General features: G+C 32.2%; 1 protein-coding gene across 1 annotated transcript; it reads right to left on the bottom strand.

The window, feature by feature from the left end:
- Nucleotides 1-2,224: 2,224 nt before the first annotated feature.
- LOC127729698 (actin-related protein 2/3 complex subunit 4) lies at nucleotides 2,225-13,483 on the bottom strand. Its single transcript, XM_052237545.1, has 6 exons — nucleotides 13,439-13,483; nucleotides 9,625-9,743; nucleotides 9,227-9,338; nucleotides 6,376-6,471; nucleotides 5,396-5,595; nucleotides 2,225-4,536 (listed from the first exon to the last, which is right to left on the bottom strand). The coding sequence occupies exons 1-5, from the start codon at nucleotides 13,439-13,441 to the stop codon at nucleotides 5,419-5,421; spliced, it is 507 nt and encodes a 168-aa protein (XP_052093505.1). The 5' UTR covers nucleotides 13,442-13,483; the 3' UTR covers nucleotides 2,225-4,536; nucleotides 5,396-5,418.
- Nucleotides 13,484-21,517: the final 8,034 nt, after the last annotated feature.

Genomic DNA, 21,517 nt, shown 5'->3' with positions numbered 1-21,517 from the left:
CTGATTGACCTGTCCTCTCATGGAAGTGAACATTGGATGACCTATTGATAATTGAATGAAATGATGAAATACAAATAAGAAGCAAGCTCATGAATTTTGCTATGTTGTCCTTTGCTGCAACAAAAATGTAAGGGAACAACTATAACATTCAAATATGTACTGATTGATGTTTGCTTTATGTCCAGTGGCAAATATTTCATGCTTGTTCAGGACAAAAACAAATTAACAATAGTAGTCTCATACAATAAGTAGGTCCTGTAATAGTGGTTAACGGGGAAGATGGGCGGGGCATTAGGACTGCCACTAGGACTATAATGAGGGTATATTAGATAGGGATATTATTTTTGCCTTGCATGCAACAGGCCACCCACGGACCCCTCCAAGAGGTGCTGCAAGGGTTCTTAACGTGCAAATCGTGATAATCTCTCTACACTAGGAATCGGATTTTACGTCTCGGTTCTAACCGGTCGTGGCTGCGTATTTGTACATCACACAGCCAAACGGACAATTACTTCTCAGAGAACGATATTGCCTGTTGTCTTGACTGAATCAAAATCAATATGGAAATATCATCAAAAATACAATACTTATACTTTACTCAAACTGGAACTTATGTTTGGAAACAGGCTTAATCGTTAAGAGTTATCAGAAAAAATGTTGACCATTGTGTTGTTGCTGAAAGATATGACCTAATAATGCAAAGTGGTATTTTTTTCAAAGTAAGGGATTCAACCATTTGTCATGTGAATACTTCATACATCAATTCACGAAGTTAATATATTGGCGCCTGTATATTTAACATTTTTTACATAGACGATTCATTGTATACTTATTGACTACACATATTTCTAATATTTCAATGCAATATATTGCAAGACATGTCCTCTAACTTTCATTACACTACCGTTGTCAAAAATGTTATCTGATCTTAAAAAGATCTGTTATCATCAAGATGCTTTGTTTTTTTAGAGACAACATATAGTGTTTGATAAGTTTTAGCAGCATTTCTATGGGAACATTCTGGTCTCCTCTTTTCACCATATAGCTAGCTCAGTGGCGGATCCAGAACTTTTCATAAGGGGGGCCCGCTGATTGACCTAAAAAGGGGGGGGGGGGGGCTCCAGTCATGCTTCAGTGATTCCCTATATAATCAACCAAACTTTTCCCACGAAAGGGGGGGGGGGGCCGGGCCCCCCAGGATCCGCCTATGTAGCTAGATCTCAATATGAATGAAAAGAAACGATCTGTGATATAGATGATGTCCTAAGTGTCTCAGTTTGTTGACTGTTAGCATGTATCCCATTGAACTTGAAACAAAGGATACAACAGGTAGTGACTAATCTAGGGAAACTGCCCTCAAAACTTTTATGAAAGAGCAATATGGTTTATGCATATGACATTGACTTATACCTAAAATTGAAATTGAGAGTACCGGTAAGTTGAGAACTAAGCTGTACAATGAAAGGATTTCAATTTTCCATTTTGACACTGTATCTGTTCATCATTCCAGCAGCAGCTGCAGTGGGAGCTTATTTCTCCCTATGCATATGGTATTCAGGAACTTACATGAATTTATTATATCATATCTTATTCATTATTCATACACGACTCGTTTACTGCCCTACCGCACAATCATCACTGTAGGTGTTAGTTCACCTTATAGAATTATTCAACATGTTCAAAGGTTAAATGTATGTTCTTTTAAGTAACTTTTGATAGTCCAGTGATCCAGATGGGAAGGGTTAAGATATAAAAAAATCACCCTGCAATATTTATATCACAACATCCTTGATAGGGGGTTGCTGTTTGCAATACAAGGAAAGACAAAACATGCACCATTCACAGACACCTCATTCACGTTAAACTATAAAATTAAGAGCTAGGATATGAGTGATTGATTGGTGTTTAATGTCACTTTCAGCACTTTTGTGCTATTTGGTTACGGTCAATTTTTATTGGTGGAGGTATCCTAGGACATGAAGCATTCCCTCTGATGATTTCATTCATTTCTATAAGGACAAAAACTAGTAGCATATACAATTATACATATTTATGGCATAACACCCAAATCTACCTTTTCTTTTTGTTCTACTGAATGGAACTTCTGATAAGAGGATGCAGTTAAATAAGCAAACATTATTTTCAGAGTCTTGTTTGAAATGCTCTTCATAGGTGGAAGTGTACATATATCAGGTAATATGGTTAGAAATGCATAACAACAGAATAAACTTTTTATAGATTTTGTTTATTGCTAGGCATATAATTTATAATATACCCTTTATAAGTATAAATATATGTACAAAATGATTACATGTTTATAGAATTCTTTTATAAAATTACACAGCTTTGATATTCATGATAGTATTTTATTTGAAATTTTTCTATAGCATGGAGACTGAACCATAATTCATATCAAATGTAACACTAATAGTAGTGTCTATCATTTACCAAAACTAACACATATTGGTACATAAAGGAAACTTTAATAGATAGAAAGAAGCATATTAATGAACATCATTATCAAATATGTCAATATTATTTTGAAGGGAAAACCAATGTAAAGAATTTAGGTGTTAAACTGTAGCACCTGGTTTTGGCCAACAAACTTCTTCCAAGTCACTTTTCTTAAGTTCTGATTCTGTCACAAATATTGTCCACAGATATAAAAAATTATATACAAAATAATACTGAGACAGATTAAAGATGTTACCTAAACTTCATTAGCGAAGCCCTCCCCCTTCCCAAACTATTAAATCTTGAAAATGCTACAAGCTACTTTTCCTAAAAAAAACTGCCTTTATATGCAATGACAGAAGCTTTTAATAAGCAATCATCTATTAAAGTACACAATTTAGAAAGCTGTGAAAATGCATGTAAAATATTGTTTTCTTATGTCAGATACCCAATTTCAGTTTAATTTAGCACCATTCTTGAATGGGTTCAGACTATTTCAGAACTAAAGAAGAATTTACTACAATACAACTTTTTTTTCAGCCTAAGTGGCTGGAATGTAACAACAAAAAAGTGAAAGCAAATGAACTTATGCCACTGCATTTAATTGAATGTTATCACCATTGAATATATAAAGCTCTGTGAAAGAAGAAAGCCATATATTGTTCACCCAGAAAAATATATTCACATTTTAGGTCTTACAACTGAAAAAAACTCTAATATTATAAATGCAAAAAATGGTAAATGTTGTTTTTAGTCCTTGTAAAAAGGTCTAAATATTGGTTGTTAAATGTTATTAATTGTAATGCATACTTACCCTATTCAATAACATGGAAATAAGCATGCAATCTTTTATTTTGTAAATTTAAAATAATCAGCTATTTTAAGATATTGGGAAAACAATTTGACGCAAGTCTTGCTCACATTAACTGATACTGCTGCATTCATGGTAAAAACCTTATTTACAACAGTTCACATCAAAAGATACTAAGAATTTGCATCTCAAGGATTAATTTTTTTTTATTTTGTTGAAAGATTTTTTAAGTATAAATAAGTTTGTGTTTAATAGTCCCCTTTGGACTTGTCTGATTTCCTCACTGAAAGGTGTTATTTTACAGCCAGGTAGTTAGGGAAGTATGAGGGGCATTTGAGAAATATTTTTGTGAACATTTTTGCAGATCAAGAGAAGGGGTCTAAGGTATGGAGCCCCATTGCCAGATTTTCTTTTTTAAAATCATGCAAAAATTTTGGAAAATTAGGATGGAAACCCCTTCCCACACATGGAATGCATACAAAATTACAGCTAAACAAGTATTTCAATTTTTTAACAATCTGAGTGTTTTTGAGTAGTCATGTGGTTGTGCTTAAGGCAGTGTAAAAATAATATCTTCATGTTTTACAATAACATTATAGTAATAAAAAGTTTCAAAACAAGGTGGAAATTTTCAAAACATTTTGCAAAAATATGTTTAAAAATAACAATCAGTCATTAAGTAAACAGAAGTGCTTAAAATCAGAATTCCCTCTCTATTTTTGTTACTGAAAATATTTATATATAAAACTGTAGCACAGTCTTCCTAGTAACATAGATCTACCCCCAAAATCATATACTGTTATTCCTAACCACTTAAAATCTTCGATGTTTTATGGTTTAAATCATATCTGACTGCAAAATGTAAATTTATTATTTGTACTTCTTGAAATAATCCACAAATTTAATTACATAATAAAGTACAAATTTGCAGTTTCTTTTTTCAGAAATAGTAATTCACCATTGAACAGCAGTGTTGTATTACAATACAAAAACAAATGAAAATTAAATGACGATGCACACCAGAAATACCCATAGATCATTTTAAAAAGTCTGATTGTATTAATGGAATTCAAACTTAATCAAGAATTGTCTATCTATCAATTTTTTAACCCCAATTTACATGCTTAACAATAAAATTTCTGTGTTCATTGTACAATTTCCTTATAAGCTTTCACAGAATATACATCTAGGAGACATGCTTTAATCTTTCTTCTGAACAAGTATCCATAAAGGAATGGTTTTAAAAATGTATTTGCTGCACCATTTTCTATCTGAAAACAGAAAATAAAATCAGTTTTAAAATATACCATCAATATAAAACAATGTCATGAGTGTAGTGTAATTGGCTTTCTGTTTATAAAAATACCAAAGATTATTGTGTCTCATTTTAAACAAGTTTTAGCAAAGATAGAGATTTTAGCTGCTAGATTTTACCTGAAATGTAGGTTGAAATACTGCATATTTGTACTTATAGGCCGACATAAAAAGAAATTTGTTTGACTTTCCAATGGTAGCTATTTGATAAATGGATAACTGTTCTTTTAAAATCTACTTAATATTAGCATTCTGATAGTGGACTGCAGATTGCAATTTTTGAACGTTTTATTCTTTTTAGTAATTTTCTTTTGCTCTTATATATAAAGTTTCATATGTTTATTTCATAACCAAGAAAATATTTATATTTACGAAAACGTATTTAAAATTTAAGTACACAGGCAAAATTTGCTCGTGTGAAATTCACATGTATCTTCAATGAAATTCACCTCAAATGAGCTTTAACGTGAAACTCACGTGAAATTTTCATGTGAATTGAGAACCACATGAATCACAAGTGAATATCACATGAACTATACAAAAATAAAGTTTGGTATTTTCATGACTTTAATTAAATTTGAAAATTTAGATGTTATTAGAATAACTTTACTTTGACATGACAAAAATTCATGTGATTTTCACGTATAGGCTCATTTGAGGTGAAATTCACATGAATTTCAAGGGAGATTGACGTGAATCTCCATTCATGTGAGTGAAATTTCCCTGTGTACCAGTACTTTAAGATTACACCTTGTTGTATGGACATGAGGAAACAATTATTTTCTTTTATGCATTTATTACATGACTTGTACCTACCATTTATAAAATAAAAGACTGAATCAGAATCGTTTTAGGAACTCCTCAGCACTTAATCTAGCTCTAGAATTAAGGGCTATCTTCATTTCACTAATTTCCTTGTCTATTTCTTCCATAAAATGAATTATAAAGTCTACAAGTTTATGCTTAAACATTTCTTCTGTATGTACATTCGTTACAAGAAAACTTATATCATACCCCTGAAACATAAAACAAAACATTCAACTGAAATATTCAAAGATAAGTTAAATGCAGCAAAATACCAGGTTCTAGCGTAAACTAAGCACATTTTGGGAAAATTATTTTATAATACCACAGAGCACAAGCATTGCTCAAAATAATTTATTGTCAGCGAGAAGTTAATCCAAAATATATTTCAAATACAATTCCTATATAAATACCTAATCACAAACCTTGACATGTAAACTATGCAAAACATTAAAAGCCATTAGACCATGACTGAGGAGCAGGGCAGATTATCTCTCTGGAAATGAGATTTGCCAATGCTAATTCATCTACATACCAATATCATTGACCTACCACTAGTAGTTCCCCTTAAACTGACCTAAACAGAAACTAATACATTGTTGACGCTGCTGGAAACAGCACACTGTAGTCTTGTTTTTTCAATTTCGTCAGGACAAATACTAGAAACCATGGTCAAAAGACATATGCTTGTGAATGTGCATGTACAATACAAAAATAACAAAGCCAATTCTATTCAAGTCTGCAATGACAGTTTTTTAAAAAGATTTTCCAAGTGAAACAATATAAAGCATAACTTTTGCACTGGACTTTTTATATCAGCTTTCTTTGAGCTTATGAATTTAAACTAATCATTGCAGTCCACTTCCAATGTTGCAACTTAGATCTTGAACTTTAATTTTTAACACACTTTAATGACAAGCCTCATTTAATTTTCAAAAATGTTTCCTAGAACATCTATATTATTCAAACTAATATAATCAGGTTTTTCTTACCTCTACAGGTTTTCTCCTAAGAATAACAAAATTTTCTGCTCTTTGCATCATAAATCGGGTGAATTTGTGACACAAGATTTTTTCTATATCATCAGCCTGTCAAAATATACACTTCAATATATATCATGCTTAAAACAATGCAATATACACTGTATTAAGGTAATATATAAATAGCAACTGTCATCATTTCTATAAATGTTACTTAACAAGTATATGGGTACATATATTGGAATTTAGTTTTCATCGTTATCAGTAGATAAATTTTCACAACCTGGTGAAAGCTTACTTGTTTCAATTTATTGGGATCCACAGTGATTCTATTAAATATCATTAACAAAATTGATTTTTATTAACTGGCAATAGTATCTATTGATGATATAAATCTTTTTTCAGTAGTTAAAATGACATTTTTTTGGATCGAAAACAGTACTCTTTGGTTTTAGTTTTATTTATTACAAATATAGTTATAAAGGGACATAACTGAAGAACGGTAAAAGTGACGCTACCCAAATTTGAACTTGATCTGAGTTTTGTGGTAATAAGCATTGTGTGTAAATCTCATAACATTTGGTTGAGGCTAACTTAAGTACAGAACAGAAACTAAAAATTCAGCAATTTTTCTATTTGTAAACACGCATAACTCTAGACAGTTGTGTATAAGTTTTATAACATTTGATTGAGACAAACGGAAACGAAAAATTCAGCAATTTGTATGTTTATAAAGGGACATAACTCAAGAATGGTAAAAGTGTCACCACCAAATTTCGTACTTAATCTGTATTATGTAGTAATAAGCATTGTGTATAAGTTTCATAACATTTGGTTGAGGCAAACTAAAGTTAGAAAACGGAAACAAAAAATTTGTGCTTGATCTTAAGTTTTGTGGTAATGAATATTGTGTATAGGTTTCATAATGCTTGGTTGGGGCAAACTAAAGTTAAAGAATGGAAGATAAAAATTTTGCAATCTTTCGATTTATAAAGGGGCATAACTCAATAATGGTTAAAGTGACACTACCCAAATTCAACTTGATCTGTGTTTTATCAGTGGAAGTCAAAATTAAACATTGCATTGTATTAAGCAATGATTGTAGTTGATTCAACCATAATCATGGACAAAGGAAGATAACTCCAATTTTATAAATAACTTGATATTTAGAAGAAAATAAAAATTTTGCAATTTTTCCATTTATAAAGGGGCATAACTCTAGAAGAGTTAAAGTGACGCCATCAAAATTCAAACTTGATCTGTGCTTTGTGGTAATAAGCATTGTGTTTAAGTTTAATAACATTTGGTTGAGGCAAACTTATGTTAGAGAACGGAAACTAAAAATTTAGCAATTTTTCAATTTTTAAAGGGGCATTACTCTAGAACGGTTAAAGTGACGCCACCAAAATTCAAACTTGATCTGTGTTTTGTGATAATAAGCATTGTGTATAAGTTTCATAACATTTGGTTGAGGCAAACTTAAGTTAGAGAACGGAAACTAAAATTTTTGCAATTTTTCCATTTATAAAGGGGCATAACTCTTGAACGTTTAAAGTGACGCCACCAAAATTCAAACTTGATCTGTGTTTTGTGTATAAGTTTCATAACATTCGGTTGAGGCAAACTCAAGTTAGAGAACGGAAACCAATTTTGGGACCTACATGTACATTTGTACGTACAGACAGACAAGGGTAAAACTTAATGCCCTCTCTGCTACGTCGGGGGCATAAAAATATTATTTATCCCAAATGTGAGCAAATCTAGACAGGCTCATTTTAAATTAGCTTTGAGATCAAACAAAATAAATGCATTATTTTTTAACACCTTTACCAGTTCATTCAGACCAAGAATTATAAATTATTAATAGAAAAATCCTTGTTCAAATCACAAAATAAGGGAAAGAAAAAGGCTCCTACAATAATGGGGTGCAATGCTGGCAAATTTATCACACGAAAAACATTATGGCCATCCCTCACTAGTCCCACAAGTCTCCCTGTTTGGGTGTCAGAAGTGTTTTTTCTCTTTAAAATCTTTAAGTGTCCTGTGTGGTGACCCCTGAAAAGTGTTTTTCTTTTAGAAAATAAAAATACATCAGCGAGGACTTTAAGGGCAGAAGGGTGCACAGAAAAGACAGAGAGTAGCTACATGTACCTAGGAGAGAATTTTATTACTTATCTTACTGTTAAATGTAGCCTTATCTACTTATGCAGCTTTATTTGCAGACCCTATCCAACTTATTCCTTATTTACAAATAACTTATCCTCCTCCTTAATTAAAAACATCTAATACAATGTATCTGTTGTGTACAAGATGTAAGTTTGTACAAATTATAATTTGTACAGGGTTTTTGTACAAGTTATAAGTTTTTTGGCACATACCTTTTTGCATCAGATGATAAAAGTTTATCTTCTTAAATTAATCAGCTTAATGTCTTAAATTCAAATTTATATACTTCAACCTAACATTTAGTGCAATCTCCCTGTCTTTAAACTGGAAATAAGGACACCTGAATCGTTTAAATTCTGTTTTTTTTTTTCTCCTTACACCAAAATCATATCCATAAAAAGTCTATTCGTGTTCTTATAATGTTTTTTATTTCGATGCTCAGTATTAGACTGTATCATGTAGTCATAGAAATATGACAGAAATAAGCGAAACAAAAGACTGTGTGCTTGTATCATCCATTTGTGTTAAGCGGCTCATAAAACACTGATAACTTGTACAAAAATTCTGTACAAATTATAATTTGTACAACATTACAATTTGTACACAACATATATACTACCAAATGTTAAGCAAACAACAATCAATCATATTATCATTGTTAATTCAAATTATGATGTAGGCACTTAGCTATAATTACCTGTTTGATACCTATACTAATTCTAAGAGAATTTACTGAGCCTTCTATCAATACTTTTTCTTTCTCATTTCTACTTATTACAACTGGTGTAAGAAGAAGTTCTTTACTTGATCTGAAATTAAAATGATATGTTTAACTAGTGTTATTATTATCTGTCTATACATGTACATTGTATATATAATAATGAACAGCGTGTCATTATTACATAATTCCTGTTGTTTTAATTTTAGTGATGTTTCATTTCATTCTTTGAGAGCGGAATACAGTGTGTCACTGACTGGCACTTTGGAGGTATAATTTTTCTTCAGTCACTAAACATTTTTGTTATCAACCCATCAAATGTTAGAGGAAATATGTAATTTACAAACATGTAGACTAGTACAGATTACTTTACTTACTTGACTTCTACTTCTGGTTTGTTGTGACGTTCAACAACTTGTGAGTTGAAATTCTGGACACAAATGGCTGCTGTAAGAGTGTGCTTAATGGCGTTCAAGTAAGGCTTCAAAGTAGCAGACTGAAACATAATAAGCATGTGCTTATAAATTTTCAATTTCAAAATATCAGACAAGTAAGCATCATTCTTACAGTACATGTGCATAAAAGGCAGAAAAAACAGGTACTTTAAAGGAAGACAGCTTAATTCTACATAACGTACCTAATATTTATTTTTCGAGTGTATAATTAATAATGGCAAGTGCTGTTCAAATAATTACATAAGTGTTCCTCAAGATTCCACAATTTCGATTAGCAGATTCTAAAACATGTACAATCATGAGACATTCCAACATCTATGACTAGATCGAAACCTCTTCATATCAACAAGTACTTTGTGAGAACCACAAGTCATCAGCTCACAACAGTGTCCTAGTCTCCCTTATGCCTCATCTCCTAAGGTTTTGCTCTATACATACCGTCTGTAGGTGTGTATAGTACACATTTTTTACCCCCAAAAAGTAGTTGGTAGAGGGGGTGCGTATTATACACAGCTATAGACGTTTTTTTTTTTTTATTATTAAAAAGCGTTTTTTCTTCATTATTGTTTATGTTCAAGTCGTTTTTTATTTTATTTCTTTATTTGTAATTTAAAATTGATCAATGAAAAGGAAATATCGGATTATAGAGTCATTAAATTTTAATTACTGCTAACCAACTTTGAAAATGTTTGAGGTCGAATTTCTTTTGTTCAATAACATTCTAATTTTTTTTTTTTACTTTTAATCTTCTTTTTTTACCTTTCTATATTATTTCTTTTCCTTTTTTCCTTTTTTTTAAATTTTTTTTCCACGATTTTGGAGGGATGAAAAGGGGGTGCGTATTATACACAACTGCGTACTATACACGGCTAAATATGGTTCATTGTTTTCTTTAGGAAAAAACATATTTATATGCAAAAAAAAAAATCAATTACATTTCCAGATAAGGCTATATCAAGCCCAAAAATACATTAATTCTTTCAAAAACTATTAGTTATCTTTTATCTTATAACATGATAAATGTGTGCCTTTACAATTTACAAACAAGAAATGAGTTAATTAGCCCTGATCAGGGATCTCCATGGATGAAAACTGAAAGATGGAGGAACTTTCACAAAACCCTTCTTAAACAGCGTGGCATGATTGAAAGTATTTCACTCCTCCATTTCTATGTAAGGAATGGTGAACAGACTGATATATGGCTTATTGTATTTATTTCATTATAGAATAACCAATATTTTCATTAATTGCCACTTGTAGCAATTCCAATGTCAAGAATGACCACAAGCTGTCCTTAAGGTTCCCAAGTCGCTTTCTTGCTATTATGGTAATTGATAAGGAATTAAAAATTGGGGCAGGGGGGGCCTTTTTTTCACTCTCGAATTCAAATGTCATGAACCGGTATCACATTTGCAGCATCAACAACAAGAAGTTTTGTACCCGTTTTGTAAAACATTGAAGAAATATTTGGAGGGCAAACGTTTACAACTTAAATGGTTTTAATGACTTTAAATTACAAATTTCAATCATAGTTATAGACTATGCAACATGCATCTTTCGTTTCTGAATCAAAACTGGACGTATTATTTTGGTTGTAAACTAGGAAATGAATTTGGAATTACGATACAAAATTTATTCAGATTATCGAGTTGCATGTATTTACTTTTAAACTTGTAAAGTGATTCAATATTATCAATAATTGCTGTACTCGTGTTATTTGGCATGAAATCATGTTCTGTTTTACGTCTTATTTTGTACTCATTTAAAAAGGGGGATGCTGATTGCGTAATTCATTATAAAAGCATGTGTTCGACTTGCTAAACTTTTTTCTTCGAAACTAGATTTAAAATTTATTTTTTAATCTAAATTTTCATTAGCATTTGCTGAAACGTAATTAAATAAAGCAATTAATCATCTATCTTGATAAAGTTTCTCCTGTCAGGTGTGTCAATCTACCGGTACAAGTGATTAGCAATCTTTAGGCAGATACATTGTACCCCTCTTTAAAACTGTAATCAGGAGGACCATGAGGACCCTTTGAATTATGATACAATAAGGGTTATGCAATTAAATGCAACTGATTATAATTGCTAACAAAAATGGCAGCAACTAGCGAAACAAAAACAAATTTTGACAATGGCGAAATATAATTTAATGATGGCGTTGGCCATCATAAAACAGGTCATGGAGATCCCTGCTGATTGCAGTGATTTTGAAAAATCTGTGCCCTTCTGCGCATAAATCCTGGCTAGAACACTGCTAAGGTTTAAAGTGTTGAGACTTGTCATTACTATTGCCAGTTACATGTTAAATGTTTATGCAGGGTTCTCACTAAGGACTTTTGAAGGCGAGTCTTTGGCCATGATGAGTCCAACAGTGAGAAGAAGAAATTGTATTGACATATAATTCATCATTTCAGTCTCCATCACAAAATATAGCATGGAAATGACATCAAATTTAGATTATTTTTATTTTTTGATATAATATGATATGAGTGCTCAATTTATACAACAATTTACAATTTTGATGCATCTTTGGACTCACCAGTTTTGAAAATGATGAGTCGACAGATTTTCAAAGAGTCCAGGACTCATGGACTTGCCTAAGTGAAAAACCCTATATGTATGGTTAATGTAATAATGGTCTGGATATTAGTCCTGAGTTCAATATAATATGGGTTTAAGTAAAATTAAGATAGAGTTATCAACCTTCTGTTTACATGTTTGTACATGTTGTACAGCAGTGATATTGTTACATATAGAAAATTCAGAATAACAATATGCAATTTCTTCAGATTATCAAGTTGCAGTTAATATTCATGTACATGTATTTCATACCTGCCAACCTCTGAAACCTTCAAAGAGGGGGAGATCGTCCCCTCAGCTATTTCAGATCAGGGGGGAGATTTTGCGCAAACGACATTTTCAAGTAGTGAGACCCTATTACCATAAATTATAGTCTTGTTTCATTTCTAGTTTTTGGTTGTTAACAATTGGGATTTCAGAGCATTGTAGAGGTATTTTTACGCTTTCAAAGTACCGCATCAAAGAACTTTAAAAGCTGTAACATCACAATTGTCATTAGTGGAGCAGAAACTGATGAGTCACATAATATCTCCCCTTTTGCCCCTGCATCAATTGTTGGGTTGATGCTGCTCATCTAAGGACATGAGGAAGTATGTTAGCATGGTAGAGGAAGCTAAATTCAGGATAATCTGAAAAACAACTGGGCTCAGAAAAAAACTGAAACGATATCTGCAGATTGATCTTCAGGTCATTGTCAGGGTCAAGAAGACGAACCAGCGCCCCAATGTACCCAAACTGGTTTAAACTCCGGTCTGGTTACCAGAAATGTGCTTGAAAGGGTAAAAATCACAATGTTCTTTGACTAAGTTATGGTCATTGATTTCCCATTCGTATCTCCCCATTTTCACCAGATCGTCTTAGGTACACAGAGTTTACCTATAATAAGGTAAAGAACATGAGATAATAAGAAAAATTGTCTCATATTAATCACACAAAAATGTATCATGAAAATCGGCATTTCTCTATGCTTCCGGTTAGAACATTTATCAGGAAATGAAATGTTTCCCATTGTATGTCTTAATAAAAAAATTACATTGAAGTTGGAAAATAAATATGCGACTGTGCATTTCATACACAGGCATGTCTTCATAAAAAAACAGGTTGCATGTAAAAGGAATAATAAGATAAAATTGCTTTGAATCTACACCCACCATCTCGTACAGTACCAATAACAGGAAGTAATTTGCACACTTGCGCACTTCTCACGGAAGATACCAGGGGCGTACTTTATTGGTCTCTTCTGTACATCTCCAGAATATCTTCTGGTGAAGAGTAAAAGAAATTAATCTGGACCTCTTCTGGAGATATTTTTTAGGAGCAATAAAACAAAAATTCAATTTGCCGTCGAACATAGCAAATTTTTTTTTATATTTTGGGAGACATAAATGAAGTTTATGCGATGATTTATAAGAAAATTAAGATTCGTCAGTTCATTCGGTAGACATGACTGTAATAGTGTGCTCTGTTTTGGCATTAATGTAATTATACAATAAGTGTAAAAACAAAGAACATTGGTTGTAAGAAATCGCTGAGTTCGAGACATTTTTTATGCTTCCCTAACTAATTTTGCTAAACTAATCCGGCTTAAATTAAGCTCCGACCATTTGATTTTCAGGAACTTAGTAATCTTAAACTATACAAGAATTTGTTAATGTTTGTCTGGTATATGCTCAAAAAGAACATCTTCTCATTCAAATTTGTTTGAAGTAACCAAACTGGATAATTTTTGTATCTCAAAATCTTTTTTCCCTGGTGGTTCTTAAAGAAAATCTGCAGGTCCTATAACTATTATTTCTATTGCAAAATTTCGATGATCAAAACCTTCGGACCACCAGTTTTCGAGAACCTTATAATTGTATGTGTATACCAGGTTTACAAGGTCATGGCGTTTCTCGGACTGTTTATGAATAAATCCGTTGATTGTGTACTGATTGATACTTTAGTTTGGGAGAACAAGATATATTTGTTAGTTGTTTTTTGGCGTTGAACAACCTTTCAGTAACTGCAAATACTCTTATTTCGGTGCTTTGTGTCTATGTCCTAATGGTAGTTGTTTTTTGTGTCTCTTACCGATCTTTTGAGTTAATCTAATTGCAACTGATTTTTAAAGTCTGTTCTTATGTTGTACTGTCACACCACTGTCCCAGTTTAGGGGAGGCGCTCACAAAAATGTTTATTCCTGCCACATTCTTTATGTGCCTGTCCCACGTCAGGAGCATGTAGTTCAGTGGTGGTCGTTGGTTCATGTCTGTCGACTCATATTTGATTTTTTGTAAATTGTTTTGTTATATCAGAAGTCAACTCTAGTAATGGACTTCTGGTTATATATAATAAGGCCTTAGTTTTTGCATTTGGATTGTTTCACATTTTTCATGTCGGGGCCTTTTATAGCCGACTATACAATATGGGGTTTTGTCATTGTTTGTTATTAAATCAAACACGTTTTTTTATTATTTCAAACATTTAAAAAAGCGGAATTTTGAAACATTTCGCTTTTTGTTAAAAATAAAGCAAAAAATAGCACTTAAGAATTATTGGTTAACAAGTCAATAAGTATCCGTTTCATGGACCTTTAATTTGACCTAAAGCAGGAAGGGGTTTTGCAAGTGCTAAGCACGTCTAGGAAAGAATCACAACATTGAAAAGTGAAACAATGGAGCCACTGGAACAACCATTTCGTTGAATGATTCGCCCCCCAAAAAAAAATCATTCTTATATCGGTAAAACGACTAATTACATAATTTTAATCTATGAAATAAAATCAAACAGACCTAGCTGAAAAATCGTCTTTATACGATTGCACGTGCTTGTTGAAGACCCATTGGTGGCCTTCGGCTGTTATGTGCTCTTTGGTCGGGTTGTTGTCTCTTTGACATATTCCCCATTTCCATTCCGAGGCTCAATTTTATTGTCAATGTATTTATATACATATTTATGTTTACATCGGGTCATATGTCTGACCATCGAAATTCTTCAGAGATCATATCGATGATTTATTTAATGGCGTCTAGTCTTAAATACACACGAAATGCTGATACATTATCACGAGTTCATGCATTATAAGTTTTTTTTTATTACTTGTTGTATAAACGTTTTAGTATGTCATAAATCAAGTATGAAAAATTGAGTCTAAACGGTAATCATGAATTTGACAGCTAATGTCCCTTTATTTTTTAAGTTGTAAGACCAGAGATCCATAGATATGGAAACTTCAAAACAATAATAAACAAAGTCCAGTATTTTTTCACTGAGTATACATCAATGTCTTATAATTTCATATATTATGCATAGTTAAATAGGTATCTATAATCAGCAGTACTGGATTTGTATTTAGTTGTAGTTGTATAAATGGTGCATTCCTTCAGTATATAATTTCACCAATTTTATAGGCCACTTTATAATAAAGGGTTTATGTTTTGACTTTATAAACGAGATTAATATAATTTCAAAAGGAGGAAATGCGACACGCAAAGATTCCCAGCCAACTTCTGAGTACACAGCTTCATTTTTAGTCGAGAAATTGATAGACCTGTAACAATGCTTGCAGCTTAAATTATATTTGCGAGGTTTCTTGTTTAAATAACATATCCCGCGATTGGTCAAATAAATTCTAAGTAAAGTTTTCTAAATTATTACGAAACAGTCTGTATTTATTTTATACAAAGCATTTAGTTTTTTTTTTGTATTAATATAAACATAAGAAGAAGTAGCAGGACAACTTTCCACTAGAGACCAAATGAAGTAGAAGTTAGCAACTATATAGATCACCGAACGCCTTCAACTACGAGTAAAACCCATACCGCTTAGTAAGTTATAAAAGGTCCTAATACTGATGACAAATCTAAAACAATTAAAATAAGAAAACTGACGGCCTGATTTTTTTACAAAACAATAATTGAAAAACGAATATGATATGCACTGAATTTCAGGCTCCTCACACAGAATGTGGATGGGTTAAACATGCTTGCGGGCGTCCAATCCTCCCTTAACCTGGGACATTGGTGTAACAGGCCCCCTACAATTTGTACTGCACATAAATGACCTACCAGATTGTGTAAAATTATACGTTACTTTTTGCAGATGATAGGTAAAACAAGCCAAAAAAACAAAACGACAATGACTGAGTATTCAGTGTAAAACTACCTGAAAAAAAATGAAAATTGGAGTGAGATATGGTCCTTAATATTCCACTCGAAAAGTTCAAGTACTAGTATATAAATATAACCAAAAACACAAGAAAAGAAAAAAATAAATTACGATCTGTTAGGTAAGAGATGTAAAGAAGAACATGGAATATACGCGTTCATATAGACAGATATATAAAGATCCAGCACTCGAGAAGCATGTTTGCGAAAAAGTGAAAAAGTAAACTCAATATTTGCTGCATTAAGATCTTTAAATTTAAGAATCTGAATGCTGAAATCTTCATTACACTTTACAAACTCTAATGACAACACATTGGGACTATGCTAGTTTAGTCTGGATCAATTAAAAAAAATAAATAAAATGACAACACAGAAAGTGTGCAGAAAAGAAGCTGCTAAACAAACACCAGGCTTTAGCGAACTAACCTACCTTGAGAAATTGAAGATATCAAAATTACCAATCTTGGCCTAATTAGATTAAAGAGGAATTAGGGTGATAAATGCTTTTAACAAGAGTGCACACGCTGAAATGTCTCACCAGCTTTACTTGGTATTGGATTTATATTGAAAGTCTATAATATGAAGGTTTTACTACATCACAAGTATACGACACTTAAAGGGACATAAGCTGTCAAATTTATGTTCACCGATTTGACTCAAATTCTCCTATTTGATTTATTACATACTAAATAAAGGCAACAGTAGTATACCGCTTTTCAATAGTCATAAATCGATTAAGCGAAAAACAAATCCGGGTTACAAACCAAAACCGAGGGAAACACATCAACTATAAGAGGAAAACAACGGAACAACAGAAACACTGAACTCCAACAAAAATAAACGCCAACGTACGTATATCCAAATCACAAAAATTCTAAAATAAACAATCAACAACGAATAAGACTAGATAATATGTATCAGCATTTTGTGTGTGTTTTAGTCTAGACGCTAGCTTATCAACCATCGAGACGACCTCCGAACATCGAAGACTGTCGACAGTCATATAACCCGATACAAACATACATATAAATATAAATAGAAGCGAGCACGTACAATTGGATTTTTCGAGGCCTGTTTGATATCATATTATAGATCATTATAGGTTGAAAATATGTAATCATCGTTTTTACATGTATAAGAATGAATTTTTGTGGGATCAAATTAGTCAACCAAATGATTCACCCTTGCTAAACTTTTACACTGCAGCTCTTTTCATAATGCTAGCAAGACAAAGGTTTGTTTGGCTTGCTTGCTTTGTTTGTATCAATGTTTGCTCAAGCATTGTAATTAAGATTGACATCTGCAAAAAAATATAAGTAGGCGGAGTTAAATCTGTGTGAAGGTAAATTTGATTATTTGATAATGTCCAATCAAATTTAAATATAATGTATACAAGTTTAAATCCTCCTTTTCATGTTGTTTTCAGATGTCAATCTTAATTACAATGCTTGAGCAAACATTGATACAAACAAAGCAAGCAAGCCAAACAAACCTTTGTCTTGCTAGCATTATGAAAAGAGCTGTAATACTTGAAACAAAAAGAATCGTAGCTAATGCCACTTAAACAATATCAATGATCCATGAAAATGAGGTATATGTCAAATGAACAATACCAACCCGTAGGACCACTATATGTGGTGTATGGAATGATTTGAACCAGATATGTTCACCTTACTATCATTCCATACACCAAATATAGTGGTCCTATTGCTTATAGTACCTGAGAAACAGACAAAACAACAAAAACGTAACACTGATCAAGGAACCAGGAAAATGAGGTCAAGGTCAGATGAACCCTACCAGACCGACATGTACACCTTCCAATCCATTCCATACGCCAAATATAATTGACATATGGCTTATAGTATCCAGAGATATATATACATGTGTATAATTATGTCTCTGTAGTATCTGATTAACGGAAGAAAAAGCCACGAAAACATGTACAACTTATTATCAGTTTATACACGAAACATAGTAGCCCTATTGCTTATAGTATCCAAGAAATAGACCAAACCACAAAAACTTAACATTGACCACTGAACCGTGAACATGAAATCAAGGCTTCTGTAGAAGTTATTGTCCTTAAATGATGATTTTTTCCCATTTTTGTCGAGACAGCGACATTTATGTCGCGAAAGCGAGACATAGCGATCCTAGATTGCGTCGTCGGCGTCGGTGGCGTTAACATTCAGGTTCAGTCTGTGGTTAAAGTTTTTGAAGACATCAAGAACTTTGTCAAACCTTCATGGAATTTTAGGAAATTTGGACAGAAGATTGTTTATGACCAGAAGACAGGGTCCAGAGCAAAATTTTGAAAATATTTTTCATTTTTCTGCATTTTACTGTTAAATGGACCAGGAACATATATATTTTTGTATACTGTTCCCAGAATGAACTTAGTTATTTTAGTTAACATTCAGATTTAGTTTGAGGTTAAAGTTTCTCAGTCATCGATAACTTTGTCAAACCTTCAGGGAATTGTAGGAAATTTGGAAAGAAGCTTGTTAATGACCAACAGACAGTATCCAGGGCAAAATTTTGAAAATATTTATTTTCATTTTTCCGTATTTTACACATAAATGGACTTAGTGTTTTTTTACAGTTAGCATTCAAATTTAGCCTGAGGTTAACGTTTTTTAGTCATCAATAACTTTGTCAAACCATGGAAGTATTATCATTTTACTTCCATGGTCAAACCTTCATGGAGGTATAATTGCCAATGAGACAAGTCAACATTACACTTTTACACTGACAGCAACAATCACAGGCGAGACACAGGGTTCCACGGAACTCCTTACAAATTTTTGGTTATTATTTTTGAAACTATAAGGGTTAAGAGAAACTGCCAACAACAAAAATGATCAGTAAAACAAGACCTATAAGTAAACAAGTAAAAACAATAAGTAAAATAAACTAAGTGATGGAAATCGTCAATTGAGTCATTACAGGTGTTATTGCAGTGCAAGTTAGTAGTGCAAGTCAAATGTGGAATCTAACAATATCTAAATATTCAATCATATATAGTACCGGTAACTAAAGTTTTGGAACAATAACAAAGCATTGGACTTTTCCTTCACTCTACATCACTATTAATAATAATAATTTGACATTTAAAGTTAAATAGATTGTTTATGTCTTTTCTGTAACAGTATTCTACTTTATGAATGGTGCAGATACCAAATAATTGTTCTAGTTCAAAAACTCTTCACTTTGTTTAAGAATCACAACAATTCCTATCTCAAATAAAATGAAGATGAAATTGTTCAAATGCTGGACTTTTATTTATCAAGAATAAATTTGATTATCATGTCAGTAGACAGTATTGCATTGAATTGATCAACCCTGTTTGTTCACTTTTTCTTGAACTTTCACAAAGCAGATATAATCAAAATCTTGTCAAAGGCGAGAGTTAAAAGTATCAAACAAAATCTTCAAATTTCCCTTTCAGATATATTGATGAAGTCCTTTCAAAGTTTTGTTTGGGTGAATTTTTACATCATATATATATATTCCTATGAATTTACAATTAAGGATACTAAAGAGACAATAAGGTCTGCCTCAAACCTATGTCTTTTTTTCTTAAATCTGACAATGAGCAGCTTAAAACTAAGATCTCGAACAAATGCATTTGATTTCCATTTGTCAACATTTCATTCTTGAGCAGTAACATACCATCTACTCTAGCCTTTGGTGTTTATGTATCTCAGTTTGTAAGATATGCAACAGCATGTTCTCATTTAACCCTTTCATTAACAAAGGTATGCTCTTAAATCAATTGAAGAGCTTGTGAGCACTGAGGGAGTAAAGTTTGGTTTCATTGTGCACACTGAACATAAAATTAAACATTGCATAGTATTAAGGTGTAATACCACCAAATCATAGAACATCACATCTGGTTTCATACGAAAAAGTGTTGAAAAAAATATTCCATTGAATTTGACAGCTGTAGGGAATTGACCTTGCATTTCATTGCAGAAAAAATGTCTTAGTCATAAATATATATCTTGGGTGTTTCAAAGCAGCATTCTTTTGATGCCCCTGCCGTAGCGTCCCAAAGTTGGTTTCAGTTCTCTTACTTTAGTTTGCCTCAACCAAATGTTATGAAACTTATACACAATGCTTATTACCACTAAATACAGATCAAGTTTGAATTTTGGTGGCGTCACTTTTACCGTTCTAGAGTTATGTTCCTTTACAAATGGAAAAATTGCTAAATTTTTCGTTTCTGTTCTCTTACTTAAGTTTGCCTCAACCAAATGTTATGAAACTCATACACAATGCTTATTACCACAATATACAGATCAAGTTTGAATTTTGGTGCCGTCACTTTTACAGTTCTAGAGTTATGCCTTTACAAATGGAAAAATTGTTAATTTTTTTTTTTTTTTTAGTCAGTTTTAAAATTGGAGTTATCTTCCTTTGTCCATGAATATAGTTGAATCAACTACAATCAATGCTTCATACAATGCAATGTTTAATTTTGCCTTCCACTGACAAATTAAAGCAATTTTTATACGACCGCAAAAATTAAAAATTTTTTGGTCATATATTGGTATCATGTTGTTGTCGTCGTAGTCGTCCAGCGTCGTCGTCAGTGTCGTCCGAAGACAGATGGTTTCTGGATAATAACTTTAGTATAAGTAAATAGAAATCAATAAAATTTTAACACAAAGTTTATAACCACTAAAGGAAGGTTTGGATTGATTTTGGGGGTTATGGTCCCAACTATTCAGGAATTAGGGGCCAAAAAAGGGGCCCAAATAAGCATTTTTGTAGTTTCCAGACAATAACTTGTGTTAAAGTGTATGAATCTCTCTGAAATTATACCACAAACTTCCATTCAACAAAGGGATGGTTAGGATTGACTTTGGGGGGGTTATGGCTCAAACCATTTAGTAATTAGGGGCAAAAAAAGGGGAAAAACAAGGGTTTTTCTGGTTAAAGGACAATTGAGACAATTTAAAAGCAGTGTAAGGGAGGTTATCCAATTCAAATTAAAGAAAACTGTTTGATTACCTCCCTTAAACTGCTTGTAAAATATGTATTAAGAAATGATGATTGTATTGAGGTGATTAGCTGTTA

This window comes from Mytilus californianus, unplaced genomic scaffold (genome assembly GCF_021869535.1).
Source record: "Mytilus californianus isolate M0D057914Y unplaced genomic scaffold, xbMytCali1.0.p SCAF_1, whole genome shotgun sequence".
NCBI lineage: Eukaryota > Metazoa > Mollusca > Bivalvia > Mytilida > Mytilidae > Mytilus > Mytilus californianus.
Note: the sequence above shows the minus strand (reverse complement) of the source record. Positions and strands in the feature narration are given on the sequence as shown.

Bases quoted from the DNA above. Each gene is read 5' to 3' on its own strand.
- LOC127729698 (XM_052237545.1), bottom strand. The intron at 6,472-9,226 runs GTAATTATAGCT...ATATTTTGACAG, and splicing joins TTAGTATAGGTATCAAACAG to GCTGATGATATAGAAAAAAT. The intron at 5,596-6,375 runs GTAAGAAAAACC...TTTATGTTTCAG, and splicing joins TTAGGAGAAAACCTGTAGAG to GGGTATGATATAAGTTTTCT.